General features: G+C 44.9%; 1 protein-coding gene across 4 annotated transcripts; it reads right to left on the reverse strand.

Annotated features, from left to right (window-relative positions):
• Nucleotides 1-203: 203 nt before the first annotated feature.
• On the reverse strand, nt 204-7,575 carry LOC125509862 (KH domain-containing protein HEN4). Of its 4 annotated transcripts, none has more exons than XM_048674891.2 (7): nt 7,047-7,575; nt 3,555-3,977; nt 3,033-3,284; nt 1,574-1,954; nt 1,257-1,333; nt 928-1,039; nt 204-639 (listed from the first exon to the last, which is right to left on the reverse strand). In XM_048674891.2, the coding sequence occupies exons 1-7, from the start codon at nt 7,536-7,538 to the stop codon at nt 496-498; spliced, it is 1,881 nt and encodes a 626-aa protein (XP_048530848.2). In that variant the 5' UTR covers nt 7,539-7,575; the 3' UTR covers nt 204-495. The 4 variants fall into 4 exon arrangements, with proteins under 4 accessions (XP_048530848.2, XP_048530847.2, XP_087377401.1 ...); XM_048674890.2 differs by having other exon boundaries at nt 928-1,042; nt 7,047-7,574; XM_087521275.1 differs by lacking the exon at nt 7,047-7,575 and adding an exon at nt 5,895-6,186.
• Between the last annotated feature and the right edge of the window lie 11,775 nt (nt 7,576-19,350).

A 19,350-nucleotide genomic window follows, 5' to 3' on the forward strand; every position in this document is an offset into this window, starting at 1 on the left:
TCGAGGTGCGGTTGACTCGGGTCGTCTCTGATCCTGCAGGTCAAGTCATGCCAGCATCAGCTGTCCTTGCCTGACCATAGCGTTTCCTGGAAACTCCCTACCATGAATGATCGATCATACAGAGAACAGGCAGGACCAACTTCCCAGCCCAGAGGCGAGCTCAAAGAGAACGGCAAGGCAGGAAAAGGACATGACAAGAGAGCTGGGCACGCCTTCCATGGTAATTCCCTCAACCAAACACAACAAGTTACATCGACTCAACTTTGAGCAATACAATGGCGCCATGCGTCCAGCTATCATCGACTCAACAACTTACAACGGCGCTGTCTGTGTGTCCAGCCAGCCACCAATTCAATCCTATCTACATACAACCCAATCACTATTGTACATGTACACACAACCTCTCAGGGAAAGGAAAACAAAAAACTCTCCAGGTGGAAAACCTCCGAGGAGGATCCACGGGTCTATGATGGCGAATATCACCACTGTTGCGGGTCATTTTTGGTAGAGACCACAAAAAATGAAAGCATGAATCAGGCTCTGCGCCCTCTTCGTTTGTTCGGGGTCTCCACATATAATAACTGTTGAATTTGTATCTCCGGGCTTTGGATCATGTACTGTAATTTCAGCGCCGGATATCTGAAAGGTAGGCAACACTGTCAGCCCTGTGGCCGGATGCTCCTTAAACGGGTTACATAGAGTTTACGGCTAGAGAGCCAGAGGCAGCCAGGACTTAAGACTGTTTCAAGTGAGTTTACAAGAGTGATAAAAGGCTGAAATATATGCAAGTGATATGCACGGACTGTGTTGTGGCATTAAGAGTTAAGACAAAACGACAAGCCAACATTTATACGATGAGCACAAGGTAACATGGGACAAGTATCGTTTAATCTGATTTAGGTAAACAATAAAGAAGAGTGCAAGTACCTTCTTTATCTCAGCGAGGTCACTGTCATTGGCTCCACAAACAAAACCTATGTACTTGCAAGGAATGACAACTTCAGTTGTTGTAGTTGCTGGTGTAGCCACTTGGTTTTCACTGCTGATGATGTCAGAAAAATGGTGTTAATTTCTTCAAGAAAAGGATCACTCCTACAGATTCATTTATCAATGGACTAGAACTTCCACATAGATTGTATACATTGTATTTTGAACAAAAAGATATCATCTGATGGTAAATTCTAGTTACACAGCCAGAGTGTAATGATTAAAAAAGAATGCAGAAAGCTGAATCAAACAGTTAGTATTGAACTTACCTTGCCCCTGGTCCCTTTCTGAAATCTACAGCTGGTACTATATCAGGCATGCTTCTTGGAGCGTCAGTTGCTGGTGCCTGCACATGATAAGGGACCTGATTCTTATACATTCAACCACAGTGCCTAAATCAGCAATCTGATGTGCATACAAATGATGTTTTGAACAAAATCCAATGGCAGATCATCCTAAACTGCAACCTTTACTGGGAGTTACTTGACAGTGGAAGTTCTTAATAGAGACCTTTGTGCACAATATGCTACCAACAACATGCTAAATTAGTTATGCTTATGTCAAACAGCATTCTCCATGTACTAACCTCAGGAGCCCAGGTTCTTGGTGATGGCTGCTCAACAAAAGGACGAGGACCTCCTTGTTCACAACCATACGGGTAGGGCATCCTATCAGCACTCATGTGTTCCATTGGATGTGAAGGAGGTGGGCCAGGTGGTCGATGATCTGCCACATCAAAAGGACCCATAGGAGGATTAGGTCTGAAAGGATGCATAGGATAGGGAGGCATGCCTCCACTGTGATGTGGTGGAGCTTCTTGTCTTGATTGATGATGAGAAGGGTTCCCAACAGGTGGATACGGAGGCATGCCTCCACTAGGATGTGGCTTCGGGGGAATGATGAGATCTCTAATCCTCCCAGCGATATGACGCAATGCATCTTGGATGGACTGAAAGCTACCGGTGACCTGCAACAAGGGCTCGAGAAAGTTATAGTCTGAACTGCATCTACTCAACAATCCTCCTTAAGTGATCTTCTATTTTCCTCTCTTCTGGGTGATCCTATATTTGTTAAGCATGATATCAAAATAGATGACTGACGCACATATGCATCATAAGTGTATTTTCTTAGAAGGAAGGTTCAAGGGAAACAATGTGAAGGAACCAACTAACTCAGATCATGTTCCAAATGGAGGACTTGGAGCACAAAATACGTAGTAGTTAAGAAATTACCATGAAAGAGTTGCAGCATAGCTACAGTACATGAACGGGAAATATTAGTTCTCTTAAACTACTTCACAGTACAAAGGTATACTGTAGTTCACTTTGTATCCTGGTGTACGTTAAAAAAGGTAGAAAAAAATATTAAATATTCAACACAAGACCTTTTGCTAATACAACTTCAAGTTGACGCGTACTATTATTTTCATGGTAGTTAAGAAATTACCATGAAAGAGTTGCAGCATAACTACAGTACATGAACGAAGAAAATATTAGTTCTCTTATACTACTTCACAGGACAAAGGCATCCTGCAGTTACCTTTTTTTTGAGAGAGAAAATGTACTATGTAGTTCTCTTTGAATCCTGATGTACGTTAAAAAAGGTAGAAATAACTTCTAAATATTCAACGCGAGACCTTTTGCTAATACAACTTGAAGCTGATGCATGCTGTTATTTCCATTTCATACTAAATGAACATTCTTAATACATTGCATTATTTGCTGTGGAGTAAACTAAGTTTACACTCAATGATGAAGCTTCAGTGCTTTTAAGGAAAATACACCAATAGACAATCCATCTAACACAGTTTCATTCAGTTAAGAGTCTGACACTTCAGATCAACCATCTTTAGTACCCAGCACTTTTTTTCTCTACGACCCTATATGCATGCAACCCCAAGCCCACCCACGCGGGTTCCCGGCATATTAGCAAACTATAAAAAGGGCATGTAACCTAGAGATAACTGTGATGTCCACGAGATCGAAACATACAAAGGCACGAAAAGTCAAAAGCTGGAGTGGTTGATTAGTGGAGCTGGAACATACCTGAACCAGCTCTTCATTTCGTTGTGCACATCTTGGAATTTGTTCGTTCCCAAAAATTCGGATGCTGGCTCCTGTTACCTTCCTCATCTCTGCAATTATGGATCCACCTTTGCCAAGTAGGCAACCAATATGCTGCGCTGGAACAAGAAGCCTGGCAGGTACAGAAGAACTTTTATCCATAGACGCCTCCGAGATTTTAGAATATACCCGAATCAATGCGTCCTGAGATGGAGAATGCATCATCTCAGAATTCTGCACAAACAAAAATTGCATCCATCAATAAAATTTCGGACAACAGATAATGAATGGACAAAGTAAATCCCCATATCCTTGTCAATACTGGCAGGATAGAGCCAGCATCCAACTTGCTGTGCATTGTCATGATATGCAAGTATTCACCAAGACGCAGATCCATACAAAAAATGTTTCCCACAGGAAATATAAGAATTTCATTACTTGAAACTTTATAAGAGGAAAATGAGTGATTCTTTCTAAGTTATGAGGAGAAAGTAAGAGCCACACCTCACGCGCAGAGATCACAATTATACGTTCATCCGAATCAGCAACAGGGTCTATAACCTTGACTGAAGCACCAGTTTCACTCTGTAATGCACGGATAGTGGAACCGCCTTTTCCAATTACGCCGCCCACCATGTCATTTAAACATATCATTCTGAACATTATCTCTTGTTCAACAAAGAATCTAGGACCAGGGGCAGCACCGTTGCTTGAAAAATTCCTTGCATGATAGTCAGGAACATGTGGTGGTGGTAAATAGCTTCTTTGAGAATGAGGATCCACACCAGGTGGACAACCAACTCCACTGCCTGGAGGCCCGAATGGTCTTCCAGATGGAAAATTGCTTGTGTCTGGCCTAGGATTATCTTGGAGGCAGGTTGAAACCAATAAAAGTGCTTTCTTTGCTGCAGAAAAGCTCCCACTTATCTAACAGGAAAACATCATCATGTTAGAATAAGGTGAAATCAAAAGATTAAATATCCAGGTTAAAGCTTAACATGCCAATATAACAGCAAATCTTGATTTCACGAGCACCGCAAAACTAAGAAAAGCCATTACCAGTTAAATATAACAACAGGTAGAACTGGTTAATCTCCAAGCAATCCACACAAGTATTTTAGAAATTGCAACTCTTCTTGCCTGATGGTTTGGTGAGAGAAAAAAAAAAGACTGCTTGTGTAAAAGGTTCACAAGTAGAGGGGTGGGACTCGATCATAATGAACTCGACATCTCTGCAAACGTATCATCGATAAGACAGTTTTGTTCAGAAATCACAAGAATGAGCTCACTTTAGGTGCCCAACTATGAATTAAATTAGAGCCAAGTACAAAGCAAGCAAGATTAGTTCATTCAGAGCCCATTTTCTAATACGGGCACATGTATTTGAGGTACAAGAAGACCATGACCTTTAACATAAACCAACCATAGATTATTTAGATGCCTACCAAAATCATCATGCTAGAACGGTGTCTTCTTTCCAGCATTCTATGATATTCCAATTCGCAGCATATGGTCAAGTTCATTCACAAGCAAGCATATTAGTATTTTGAGCAAAACCATGCCAACTCAGGCACACAACCACATTCTAATACTATGTCTCATTCTATGCTTTCAGCTCACCACCCAGAGAAAACCTCTCATTCTAAAATTGACTCCTAGTGCAGAATCATCATTGTTCCACATCATATCCAGAATTACAACCATTACATCAACATAAATCAAACGGTCAACATATTTGGAAAATGAGCGCCTTGCATGATGGGGTGTGAACAGTGGAACACATACAGTTGAGCACGCCCTCCTGCTGAAATTCCTCAAAAGAGTCATCCTTTCATGCCAGATGCATAACCGTGTCCTCGTCAAAAGACATGTGATATTGTGATGCACCCCAGGGAACTAACCTACACCACATCTGCAAGTTGCACCGTCCTACATGTCCCTCATGAAGTGCGCAACCCACGCCCTGGGGCCAAACAACACAGTGGCATGATGGACTAATCATCCTTGGAGTGATGGTGGAGGGAGGCATGGGATTGTGACTGGGCACAGTTGAAGAGCACGTTGGAGGAGAAGGAGACAACAGGCTTTCGAGCCCCGGGACAAAGAGGTTGAGGGTCAGGAGGGAGTCATTGCTGACAAGGGCAAAGTGCAGTGAGGAAGCGGCATCCGTGGAGCAGGCTGAAGCTAATGGTGAAACCTGGCGCCAAGGCCTTGAACAACAAGATCACAACGACGGTATGGATTCAATGGGTTCACACAGCCAGACAGGGCAAGACCATGATATGCATGAAAGTTCATAGAGAAGGGGATGACGTTTTTGATCTGGATCTCCTAAAGGCTGTCGGGGTTAGCAACAAATCCACAAAAGAGCATGTAAACTTGAGCCTGAGAAATGCAGGTAATCAGCAGTGGGCCTTCCATCGATAAGATGGTGTTCAAACGAACGGCATCAGTTCATGGCTTCATGCTCAACGGTCTGCTTGGGTATGGGAAGGCAGCCATTTCAGGCAGGTGGTTGTGTCCTGATGTAGAGGAGGCCATCGAAATGTTCATTGAATGTTCAGGATATCAGTAATTCTTAGCATATCGGTCAGGTGCTGGGTAGGGATTAATCAGCTTATCGGTCTATTAACTGTATTTATTTGTAACCCATTATTGGTAGCTTAACTAGGGCCATATCTATATATCATAGGCTGCATCTGAAGAAAAAAATCAATGTTGGGGTACTTGCTGCAGTAGAAGCAGCTGTAGATTGCTACAGATGCCAAATCCACCACATCAGTACATACCAGATACTATAGGATAACAGCACAGCAGCAGAACAGCAGGAGGAGAGGAGTTTACCTCGCTGCCTGGCGACGCCATGGACACAGGACAGGAGGAGCAGGCGATGAAGCAGCTGGAGGAGTGGAGATCTGTCTGCTGGGGGCCGTGCTGGCAGCTGCTAGGGAGGGGATCTTGCTGCTCGGGGAAGGGACAGTGCCGCTGGGTGCTCAGGGAGGGGACGGCGCTGGCGGCTGCTAGGGTTAGGGGCGGCGGCTGCTCCTCCATGAGTGGGAGGAAAAGGAGAATGAGTGGGAGAAGGGAGAAGGGAGGGAATGGGCTAACCTAATGCGTAGGCGGCTGTGGGAGAAGGGAAGAACGGGCTAACCTAATGTGCGGGCGGCTGCGGAAGAAGGGAGGGAACGGGCTAAATTTGGGCCAAAATGCCCAGGCAGTCGATCGGCCCAGCTGATAATTCGGTCTGACAGACGATTAATCAGCTTCACAGACCAATAAATCGGCCCACCCAGTTAATTGCACAAATAGGTGCTTTTCGTATCGGCAGGTGGCCGAGATACAATTAAGAATTAACTGTCCGATATGCCAGGTAACTGGCTGATGTTTTGACACAGAGTCTCCAGGCATTATTTTTACATTTGATGGTTAATGCTGCAGATAAGGACATTTCCTTTCAGTATTTAGAAAATCAGGAATCATCACACGTGAACGTGCATAGAGTAGTCTCATAGAGCGACTGGCTCCCCTCCACATAATCAGCTGAGTGCTTGTGGCAGCGCCATGTGATTGCCCTGAATGCCAACGTCACAGGGAAGTGGCAGCGGCTGCGCGAACATCGCACGGTGTGTGGACGCACTGTAGTGAATTTCTTAGTAAATTGCTTAACATCTTTATACATACCTAATTGAGTGACTCAAATCGCTCAACGCATTCTTTGTAACACATAACTAATATTGATAATTACCTACAAAATGCACTCCAAAGTGGCAAATGACAATCCTAATCTCATTTTCCTTACAAAATTTAATTGCACAGTTCAAGCAAGCATTTAAATGGCAATCCTAAACCATACTAATTTCTTACTGAATTTAAGTGTACAATTTAAAGATTGCCGGCACAGGCACGGCACTGGTTTCATGGACTATACCCCACCAAGCAACACCCAGATTCATTCATCTTTGCATACAAAAAAGGCTAGGGAGTTGAGATGCGTACATGGATGAGCTCGTCCCCCTGCAAGGCGCAGGGGGGCACCTGCTCCCTGCTCCGGAAGACCCTGATCTGGGCGCCGCTCTCCAGCCGCATCCGCTCCACCGTCTTCCCGCCCTTCCCCAGCACGCAGCCCACCTGCCCCCCGGCCGCCAGCATCCGGCAGCCCACGACGCCGGCCACCTCCTTCTCCTCCCCCTCCTCCCCCGCCTCGTCGCCTCCGACCCTGTGGCCCACCACCCGCTCCCACACCCTCACGGCCGCGGCCGGCGCATCAGGCCCGGATACGACGAGCACGGCCTCGTCCCCCACGGGGGGGTGCTCCACGTGGAGGTCGCTCGCGGGGCGGAGGGCGGCGGCGCGGGTGGCCGGGCAGAGGAGGCGGAGCGTGATGCTGGGGCGCTTGGCCGGCGGGGATGGGTTCGAGGAGGAGCCGGGGGTTGCGGGGGCGGCCGCGCCGCCGGCGCCGGCCGGGGCGGAGCTGGGGGGGATTTCCATAGGGTCGGACGGTTGAGCTAAAACCCTACTGATCCTCACAAAGAAAACCCGCTGACCGCGTCAGTTGGGCTGCGCCGTTGACTGCACGGTATCCACCGTGCGATTGAACTTCGAAGGATCGGATCCGGCACTCACATCACCTGACACACTCGGCCAAGAAACTCCTCTAGGAGTAGTTTTTTTATTAGGGCATCTTCAACAGTTATGAGATAGGTATTGGTAAATTTGTCACCTAGAACATAGTGATGATGTGGCATGTATTAAATATGGAGAGAGAGCAAAGTTGTATGTAGATTAACCAACAACCTTTGCACAAGCTTCAAGGTGAAATAGAGAGCAATTATATTTATTGTCTCACCATCTATTAGATAGCTTACATACAACCCATTGGAGTAGTTGTATGATAGCTTGTTGGTTGATGACATGGACATTTTACCAACAAGACTAACATACAACCTGTTGAAGATGCCCTTAGTGATGAATCATACGATGTGTATTGAAATTAAATATAGGTGTGTCTACGTAGATTTAATCAAGTCTTAATCAAGTAACATACTAGTACTGTATATAAAAAGAAAAAAGAAAAAATATACGAATCTCCATGCAAGATCAAAAGAATATAGCATTGACTGAGACATAACAAAGTCTCAGTCGATTGAGACTTAGCAAAACTGATTAAATATGCTAAATCACACTAGCATCAAGCCAAACCCTGGATGTATGAAGTTGAATGTCGCATCAATTTATGTGGATTCATGCGTGTGAGCGATGGATATTCTGAGAGACGCAAACGGCTCTTTTTGTTGTTGGCAAGTGCGTTTTCTATTCGTATGCAGTGGATGCAACAATTATGAAGGCGCTCGCCATGAAGGATGGACTTTACCATGCAAATTCCCTCGGCATTAACACATTAGAAGCGGAGTCTAACTCTGTAGAAGTTTTTTTTTAGAACACGCAGGAGATCTGTGTACCAATATATTAAGATAGAGATCAAACACAATTTACAAGGGTTTTGGGTCAGCGCCACAGGTCGATCGCCATACCCTCGATGCCACCTGGGCACAGGCTATGTCGTGATAACTCTCTTAAGACTACCGTTCCCCACCTTCCACCACTCATAGCAAGTGTCTCTAATAGTGTCGCCCATAATGTGTGGCGGTCGAGATTTGTTTTTGAAGACTTCGTGATTGCGTTCACGCCAAATGCATCGCGATGTACATAGGAAGACTGGGTTGATGCCCTTCCATAGGTTCGATAGAATGGAGGGCTGAATCCCAAGCCACCCGGACTATAGCTCGCTATTGCTGGTTGGCGCATGGTTGAGCAGACCGATCCAGTGGTGGGTGATTGACCAAACCTCGCACGCATAGACACAATGCAACAAAAGATGCTTGATTGTATCTTGTTCCTGGCAGCAGAGAGGACAAGCGACCTGGTGGGGGGGAGGCTCTTCTGGCCAATCGATCGGAAGTCCAAGTCCGGTTACAAAGGACCAACCAGGCAAAGTATTTGAACTTCATTGGTGCCCATGGTTGCCAGATGAGAGCGTCCCATCCGCAACGAGTGCGCGCCACGAAAGTAGTGTCACAGGCTATTTTTGTGGAATGGGTGCCCGACAGAGTCCACTTCCAAATCCATCAATCAGCGTGAGTGGCGAGGTGTTGCACCAATAGTTTGGCCCATAAGTCCAGGAACTGGCAAATGGCGTTCACGAATAGTCTTCCTCATAGTTCATGTACCTAACACGCGTTGGTAGGCCCTCCTGCACCGTTTGTGTGGCCAAGGCTCTTGGCTTGACCAATGATGGCAGGTCAGGCATGGTTTGGGGGATGTTGTAACCGTCGACTCAATGGTCCCGCCAAAAAGAGTGTTGGCGTCGCTACCAATATGGAATAAGGAGGAAGCCTGGAATATGGCCTTGGCATCATTAGAGATTTCTAGCAGCGGTGGGTTCCACGGCAGAGCGTCGGTTGTCTTTGTCGTCCAAAGCTATTTCGATCATAGAGCGTCGTTCAGTGCTTTGAGGATATGGATTCCAAGGCCGCCTAGCTCCTTTGGAGTGCAAACATTGGCCCACGCCACATGGCATTTCCCATTGCGCGCACAATCATAGCCCGCCCAGAGGAATCCACGATGTATCTTGTCTGCCACTTTTAATAGCCATGGCGGTAGATCGAGTGCTAGCATATGGTAGATTTTCCCAGGGTTGTGAGCACAGAGTTGAGTAGCGCGAGCCGACCGTAGGTTGGGATGAGGTTGGTTTTCCACACCGGGAGCTAGTTTGCCAGAGAGTCCACAAGGGGCATGAGGTCGGCCTTGAGAAGTTTCTTAGGAGATAGAGGTAGGCCCAGACATTTGATCAGGAATTCCGTGGTGGCGCATGGGAAATTCATCGTAATTGCTTGCAAGTTCACGTCGTGGCAGCGTATAGGGACTATCACGCTCTTCGACATGTCAACCTGAAGCCCAGATGCGCCAACAAAGATGTGGAGTAGTTCGCGTGTGCCTCTGAGATCCACCGGGTGTGGGCACATGAAAAGAGCCACATCGTCCGCGAAGAAGGACGACTGGTGCTTGATGCCCCACTTAGATATAGGAATGCGGGTCTCTTCTTGATCAAATATACTAAATAAAGCATTGAGAACGTCCATCACTAGCAGGAAGATCATGGGGGAGATGTGATCGCCTTGTCGTAGGCCGCATGCGTGCTCGAGAGGCTCAGTGGGGCTGCCATTAATGAGGACTCTTAGGAGGATGTGCGCAGCAGCAAAGCGATCAGATTGGTCAACTTGTAGCCAAAACCCCTATGTCGAAGAATTTCCAAGAGAAAGGGCTTGGCCACGGAGTCGAAGGCCTTGGACATGTCGAGCTTGAGGAGCAAAGAGGGCAATTTCTTTTGATGTAGCAATTTGACTGTCTGTTGGACCAGGAAGAAGTTGTCTTGGATCACGCGCCCCTTGATGAATGTGCTTTGGTTGGCTGAGATCAACTCCGGTAGGCCGGGGGGGTGAGTCTTGGCGAGCAGCTTTGCAAGCAGATTTGGAAAGCTGTGGACCAAGCTAATCGGATGGAAATCTGCTAGGTCGATCGTCGAATCCTTCTTTGGGAGGAGCACCAAGAAGGTCTAGTTGAGGAGGTGCATGGAGCTGTCGTCCAGCCTAAAACATTAATCGATCGTGTCCAGGATGTCTCCTTTAATCGTGGCCCAGCAAGACTGGTAGAATGGGGCCGTAAACCCGTCGGGCCCCGAGGCGCTGTCCGCGGGGAGGGCGCGGATGGCCTCCCAAACTTCTCGCTCTGAGAAGGACAGATCAAGCTCTGCTAGATCCACCTGGGTAGGGGAAGGGCATGGAGGTTGATAGCATGTGGCCACATGGAGGCTTTGCCCAGCATGTCCGAGAAGTAATCGGTGGCCATAGTCTCCATATCGCGCTGGGTAGATGCGCCCCTGTTGCCGTGTTTCAATCGCGCAATGTAGTTGATTTTGCGGCGCTTTGTTAGCATATATGTGGAAGAATCTGATCTTGTATCGCTGTCGAGCGATAGTGCGATCCAGGGAGACCAAGCCGAGGGATTTCTTCTATAGAGGTTATTAATTTCTTTAATGGGCAATCTAATGGTGGAACTCTGTAATGGCTATTTTATGCAGATTGTGTGCACACGCCATTGCTAATTGGGATTGTGGAATTCAAACGTTGCCCCCGAGAAGTTAATTAATGAAGTGGCTCATGAGCTAGCTAGCTTTAGTTTTCATAATAATCTTTTCTTATTCTTGGGACAATGATCCCCATAGTTGCGTATCAGGCTACCTTTTGAATGATGTAAGTGTTGCATGAGTTAATAAAGCTAACCATGATGACTTTTTTTTAAGAAAACAGCATGGTGAAGCTGCATTGAGTTTTGAAAACTTTTTTTAGAATGTGGTGTCACGACCATGGGGATCAAATGAATGGTTCAGGAAAGTCTAGTGAAGCGGCGCGGTCTAATCATATAGATGACCATATTGGTATGGGAATGGAAATGGAAAACACGAGATATTTTTTTCTAGACATATGGACTAATGAAAGATTACCAATGAGGATCTTTATATTGGAGCTCTTTTTCTATTATTTCTGTCTTCAATAGCGGGTTGGTTACATATTTATTAGTTTATTACTCAAAACTAAATCAAGGATTTTCTGGATACTTCATTCATGGAATTGAAGAAAATATGCCCTAGAGGCAATAATAAAGTTATTATTTATTTCCTTATATCATGATAAAAGTTTATTATTCATGCTAGAATTGTATTAACCAGAAACATAATACATGTGTGAATACATAGACAAACAGAGTGTCACTAGTATGCCTCTACTTGACTAGCTCGTTAATCAAAGATGGTTATGTTTCCTAACCATGGACAAAGAGTTGTCATTTGATTAACGGGATCACATCATTAGTTGAATGATCTGATTGACATGACCCATTCCATTAGCTTAGCACCCGATCGTTTAATATGTTGCTATTGCTTTCTTCATGACTTATACATGTTCCTATGACTATGAGATTATGCAACTCCCGTTTGCCGGAGGAACACTTTGTGTGCTACCAAACGTCACAACGTAACTGGGTGATTATAAAGGTGCTCTACAGGTGTCTCCAAAGGTACATGTTGGGTTGACGTATTTTGAGAATAGGATTTGTCACTCCGATCGTCGGAGAGGTATCTCTGGGCCCTCTCGGTAATGCACATCACTTAAGCCTTGCAAGCATTGCAACTAATGAGTTAGTTGCGGGATGATGTATTATGGAACGAGTAAAGAGACTTGCCGGTGACGAGATTGAACTAGGTATTGGATACCGACGATCGAATCTCGGGCAAGTAACATACCGATGACAAAGGGAACAACGTATGTTGTTATGCGGTCTGACCGATAAAGATCTTCGTAGAATATGTAGGAGCCAATATGGGCATCCAGGTCCCGCTATTGGTTATTGACCGGAGACGTGTCTCGGTCATGTCTACATTGTTCTCGAACCCGTAGGGTCCGCACGCTTAAGGTTTTGATGACAGTTATATTATGAGTTTATGAGTTTTGATGTACCGAAGGAGTTCGGAGTCCCGGATGTGATCACGGACATGACGAGGAGTATCGAAATGGTCGAGACATAAAGATTGATATATTGGAAGCCTATGTTTGGATATCGGAAGTGTTCCGGGTGAAATCGGGATTTTACCGGAGTACCGGGAGGTTACCGGAACCCCCCGGGAGCTATACGGGCCTTAGTGAGCCTTAGTGGAAAAGAGAAGAGGTGGCCTGAGATGGGCCGCGCGCCCCTCCCCTCCCTTGGTCCGAATAGGACAAGGAGAGGGGGCCGGCCCCCCTTTCTCCTTTCCCCCCTCCGCGAATCCTATTCCAACTAGGATTGGGGGGGGGAGGGAATCCTACTCCCAGAGGGAGTAGGACTCCTCCTGGCGCGCCTCTCCTAGGCCGGCTGCACCCCTCCCCTTGAGCCTTTATATACGGAGGCAGGGGCACTCCAGAGGAACACAAGTTGATCCACGTGATCATATTCTTAGCTGTGTGCGGCGCCCCCTGCCACCATAGTCCTCGATAATATTGTAGCGGTGCTTAGGCGAAGCCCTGCGACAGTAGTACATCAAGATCGTCACCACGCCGTCGTGCTGACGGAACTCTTCCCCGACACTTTGCTGGATCGGAGTCCAGGGATCGTCATCGAGCTGAACGTGTGCTAGAACTCGGAGGTGCCGTAGTTTCGGTGCTTGATCGGTCGGGCCATGGAGACGTACGACTACATCAACCAAATGCTTCCGTTGTCGATCTAAAAGGGTACGTAGATCACACTCTCCCCTCTCGTTGCTATGCATCACCATGATCTTGCGTGTGCGTAGGAATTTTTTTGAAATTACTACGTTCCCCAACAGTGGCATCCGAGCCTAGGTTTTATGTGTTGATATTATATGCACGAGTAGAACACAAGTGAGTTGTGGGCGATATAAGTCATACTGCTTACCAGCATGTCATACTTTGGTTCGGCGGTATTGTTGGACGAAGCGGCCCGGACCGACATTACGCGTACGCTTATGCGAGACCGGTTCTCCCGACGTGCTTTGCACATAGGTGGCTTGCGGGTGACAGTTTCTCCAACTTTAGTTGAACCGAGTGTGGCTATGCCCGGTCCTTGCGAAGGTTAAAACAGCACCAACTTGACAAACTATTGTTGTGGTTTTGATGCGTAGGTGATGATTGGACATGGTTTAGTTGATTTGGATCACGTGATCACTTAGAGGATTAGAGGGATGTCTATCTAAGTGGGAGTTCTTTAAGTAATTTGATTAATTGAACTTAATTTATCATGAACTTAGTCCTGGTAGTATTAGCACATCTATGTTGTAGATCAATAGCTCGCGTTGTTGCTTTCATATGTTTATTTTGATATGTTCCTAGAGAAAATTGTGTTGAAAATGTTAGTAGCAAAGATGCGGATTGGATCCGTGATCTGAGGTTTATCCTCATTGCTGCACAGAAGAATTATGTCCTTGATGCACCGCTAGGTGACGGACCTATTGCAGGAGCAGATGCAGACGTTATGAACGTTTGGCTAGCTCAATATGATGACTACTTGATAGTTTAGTGCACCATGCTTAACGGCTTAGAATCGGGACTTCAAAGACGTTTTTGAACGTCATGGACCATATGAGATGTTCCAGGAGTTGAAGTTAATATTTCAAGCAAATACCCAAGTTGAGAGATATGAAGTCTCCAACAAATTCTATAGCTAAAAGATGGAGGAGAATCGCTCAACTAGTGAGCATGTGCTCAGATTGTCTGGGTACTACAATCGCTTGAATCAAGTGGGAGTTAATCTTCCAGATAAGATAGTGATTGACAGAATTCTCTAGTCACCATCACCAAGTTAGTAGAACTTCGTGATGAACTATAGTATGCAAGGGATGACGAAAACGAATCCCGAGCTTTTCATGATGATGAAATCGATGAAGGTAGAAATCAAGAAAGAGTATCAAGTGTTGATGGTTGACAAGATCACTAGTTTCAAGAAAAGGGCAAAGGAAAAAAGGGGAACTTCAAGAAAAACAGCAAGCAAGTTGCTGCTCATGTGAAGAAGCCCAAGTCTGGTCCTAAGCCTGAGACTAAAGTGTTTCTACTGCAAAAGGACTGGTCACTGGAAGCGGAACTACCCCAAGTGATTGGTGGATAAGAAGGATGGCAAAGTGAACAAAAGTATATTTGATATACATGTTATTGATGTGTACTTTACTAGTGTTTATAACAACCCCTCAGTATTTGATACTGGATCAGTTGCTAAGAGTAGTAACTCGAAACAGGAGTTGCAGAATAAACAGAGACTAGTTAAGGGTGAAGTGACGATGTGTGTTGGAAGTAGTTCCAAGATTGATATGATCATCATCGCACACTCCCCTATACTTTCGGGATTAGTGTTGAACCTAAATAAGTGTTATTTGGTTTTTGTGTTGAGCATGAATATGATTTGATCATGTTTATTGCAATACAGTTATTCATTAAAGTCAGAGAATAATTGTTGTTCTGTTTACATGAATAAAACCTTCGATGGTCATACACCCAATGAAACAAGTTCGTTGGATCTCGATCGTAGTGATACACATATTCATAATATTGAAACCAAAAGATGCAAAGTTAATAATGATAGTGCAACTTATTTGTGGCACTGCCGTTTAAGTCATATTGGTGTAAAGCGCATGAAGAAACTCCATGCTGATGGGCTTTTGGAGCCACTTGATTATGAATCACTTGGTACTTGCGAACCATGCCTCATGGGCAAGATGACTAAAACACCGTTCTCCGGTACTATGGAGAGAGCAACAGATTTGTTGGAAATCATACATACAGATGTATGTGGTCCGATGAATATTGAGGCTCGTGGCGGATATCGTTATTTCTCACCTTCACAGATGACTTAAGCAGATATGGGTATATCTACTTAATGAAACATAAGTCTGAAACATTTGAACAGTTCAAAGAATTTCAGAGTGAAGTGGAAAATCATCGTGACAAGAAAATAAAAGTTTCTACGATATGATCGCAGAGGTAAAATATTTGAGTTACGAGTTTGGCCTTCAATTAAAACAATGTGAAATAGTTTCACTACTCACGCCACCTGGAACACCATAGTGTAATGGTGTGTCCGAACGTCATAACCGTACTTTATTAGATATAGTGCGATCTATGATGTCTCTTACCGATCTACCACTATCGTTTTGGGGTTATGCATTAGAGACAGCTGCATTCACGTTAAATAGGGCACCATCTAAATCCGTTGAGACGACACCGTGTGAACTATGGTTTGGCAAGAAACCTAAGCCGTCGTTTCTTAAAATTTTGAGGTTGCAATACTTATGTGAAAAAGTTTCAACCTGATAAGCTCAAACCCAAATCGGAGAAGTGCGTCTTCATAGGATACCCAAAGGAAACTGTTGGGTACACCTTCTATCACGGATCCGAAGGCAAGACATTCGTTGCTAAGAATGGATCCTTTCCAGAGAAGGAGTTTCTCTCAAAAGAAGTGAGTGGGAGGAAAGTAGAAAACTTGATAAGGTAATTGTACCTTCTCCCTTATTGGAAAGTAGTTCATCACAAAAATATGTTCTTGTGACTACTACACCAATTAGTGAGGAAGCTAATGATGATGATCATGTAACTTCAGATCAAGTTACTACCGAATCTCGTAGGTAAACCAGAGTGAGATCCGCACCAGAGTGGTACGGTAATCCTGTTCTGGAAGTTATGTTACTAGACCATGACGAACTTGCGAACTATGAGGAAGCGATGATGAGCCCAGATTCCGCGAAATGGTTTGAGGCCATGAAATCTGAGATATGATCCATATATGAGAACAAAGTTTGGACTTTGGTTGACTTGCCCGATGATCAGCAAGCAATTGAGAATAAATGGATCTTCAAGAGGAAGACGGACGCTGATAGTAGTGTTACTATCTACAAAGCTAGAATTGTCGCAAAAGGTTTTCGACAAGTTCAAGGTGTTGACTACGATGAGAGTTTCTCACTTGTATCTATGCTAGAGTCTGTCCGAATCATGTTAGTAATTGCCGCATTTTATGAAATCTGGCAAATGGATAAACAAAACTGCATTCCTTAATGGATTTATTAAAGAAGAGTTGTATATGATGCAACCAGAAGGTTTTGTCAATCTGAAAGGTGCTAACAAAATGTGCAAGCTCCAGCGATCCATCTGTGGACTGGTGCAAGCATCTCGGAGTTGGAATATACGCTTTGATGAGTTGATCAAAGCATATAGTTTTATATAGACTTGCGGTGAAGCCTGTATTTACAAGAAAGTGAGTAGGAGCACTACAGTATTTCTGATAAGTATATGTGAATGACATATTGTTGATCGGAAATAATGTAGAATTATTCTGTAAAGCATAAAGGAGTGTTTGAAAAGAGTTTTTCAAAGAAAGACTTCGGTGAAGCTGCTTACATATTGAGCTTCAAGATCTATAGAGATAGATCAAGACGCTTGATAAGTTTTTTCAATGAGTACATACCTTGACAAGATTTTGAAGTAGTTCAAAATGGAGCAGTCAAAGAAAGAGTTCTTGCCTGTATTACAAGGTGTGAAGTTGAGTAAGACTCAAAGCCCCACCACGGCAGGAGATAGAAAGAGAATGAAAGTCATTCCCTATGCCTTGGCCATAGGTTCTATAAAGTATGTCATGCTGTGTACCAGATCTGTTGTATACCCTGCACTGATGTGGCAAAGGAGTACAATAGTGATCTAGGAGTAGATCACTGGACAGCGGTCAGAATTATCCTTAGTGAAATAAGGATATGTTTCTCGATTATGGACGTGACAAAAAGGTTCGTCGTAAAGGGTTACGTCGATGCAAGTTTTTGACACTGATCCAGATGATTCTAAGTCTCAATCTGGATACATATTGAAAGTGGGAGCAATTAGCTAGAGTAGCTCCGTGCAGAGCATTGTAGACATAGAATTTTGCAAAATACATACGGATCTGAATATGGCAGGCCTGTTGACTAAATTTCTCTCACAAGCAAAACATGATCACTCTTTGGGTGTTAATCACATAGCGATGTGAACTAGATTATTGAATCTAGTAAACCCTTTGGGTGTTAGTCACATGAAGATGTGAACCAATCACATAAAGATGTGAACTATTGGTGTTAATCACATAGCGATGTGAACTAGATTATTGACTCTAGTGCAAGTGGGAGACTGAAGGAAATATGCCCTAGAGGCAATAATAAAGTTATTATTTATTTCCTTATATCATGATAAAAGTTTATTATTCATGCTAGAATTGTATTAACCGGAAACATAATACATGTGTGAATACATAGACAAACAGAGTGTCACTAGTATGCCTCTACTTGACTAGCTCGTTAATCAAAGATGGTTATGTTTCCTAACCATGGACAAAGAGTTGTCATTTGATTAACGGGATCACATCATTAGTTGAATGATCTGATTGACATGACCCATTCCATTAGCTTAGCACCCGATCGTTTAATATGTTGCTATTGCTTTCTTCATGACTTATACATGTTCCTATGACTATGAGATTATGCAACTCCCGTTTGCCGGAGGAACACTTTGTGTGCTACCAAACGTCACAACGTAACTGGGTGATTATAAAGGTGCTCTACAGGTGTCTCCAAAGGTACATGTTGGGTTGACGTATTTCGAGAATAGGATTTGTCACTCTGATCGTCGGAGAGGTATCTCTGGGCCCTCTCGGTAATGCACATCACTTAAGCCTTGCAAGCATTGCAACTAATGAGTTAGTTGCGGGATGATGTATTACGGAACGAGTAAAGAGACTTGCCGGTAACGAGATTGAACTAGGTATTGGATACCGACGATCGAATCTCGGGCAAGTAACATACCGATGACAAAGGGAACAACGTATGTTGTTATGCGGTCTGACCGATAAAGATCTTCGTAGAATATGTAGGAGCCAATATGGGCATCCAGGTCCCGCTATTGGTTATTGACCGGAGACGTGTCTCGGTCATGCCTACATTGTTCTCGAACCCGTAGGGTCCGCACGCTTAAGGTTTCGATGACAGTTATATTATGAGTTTATGAGTTTTGATGTACCAAAGGAGTTAGGAGTCCCGGATGTGATCACGGACATGACTAGGAGTCTCGAAATGGTCGAGACATAAAGATTGATATATTGGAAGCCTATGTTTGGATATCGGAAGTGTTCCGGGTGAAATCGGGATTTTACCGGAGTACCGGGAGGTTACAGGAACCCCCCGGGAGCTATATGGGCCTTAGTGAGCCTTAGTGGAAAAGAGAAGAGGTGGCCTGAGATGGGCCGCGCGCCCCTCCCCTCCCTTGGTCCGAATAGGACAAGGAGAGGGGGCCGGCCCCCCTTTCTCCTTTCCCCCCTCCGTGAATCCTATTCCAACTAGGATTGGGGGGGGGGGGGGAATCCTACTCCCGGAGGGAGTAGGACTCCTCCTGGCACGCCTCTCCTAGGCCGGCTGCACCCCCCCTTGAGCCTTTATATACGGAGGCAGGGGCACCCCAGAGGAACACAAGTTGATCCACGTGATCATATTCTTAGCCGTGTGCGGCGCCCCCTGCCACCATAGTCCTCGATAATATTGTAGCGATGCTTAGGCGAAGCCCTGCGACAGTAGTACATCAAGATCGTCACCACGCCGTCATGCTGACGGAACTCTTCCCCGACACTTTGCTGGATCGGAGTCCGGGGATCGTCATCGAGCTGAACGTGTGCTAGAACTCGGAGGTGCCGTAGT

The sequence above is a fragment of the Triticum urartu genome, chromosome 5A (genome assembly GCF_056163025.1).
Source record: "Triticum urartu cultivar PI428250 chromosome 5A, HENAU_Tu73, whole genome shotgun sequence".
Lineage (NCBI taxonomy): Eukaryota > Viridiplantae > Streptophyta > Magnoliopsida > Poales > Poaceae > Triticum > Triticum urartu.

Bases quoted from the DNA above. Each gene is read 5' to 3' on its own strand.
- LOC125509862 (XM_048674890.2), bottom strand. From the start codon at position 7,538: ATGGAAATCCCCCCCAGCTCCGCCCCGGCCGGCGCCGGCGGCGCGGCC. The intron at 3,978-7,046 runs GTACGCATCTCA...TTTTCCTGTTAG, and splicing joins AGGGGGACGAGCTCATCCAT to ATAAGTGGGAGCTTTTCTGC. The intron at 1,043-1,256 runs GTAAGTTCAATA...TGACATCATCAG, and splicing joins AGAAAGGGACCAGGGGCAAG to CAGTGAAAACCAAGTGGCTA.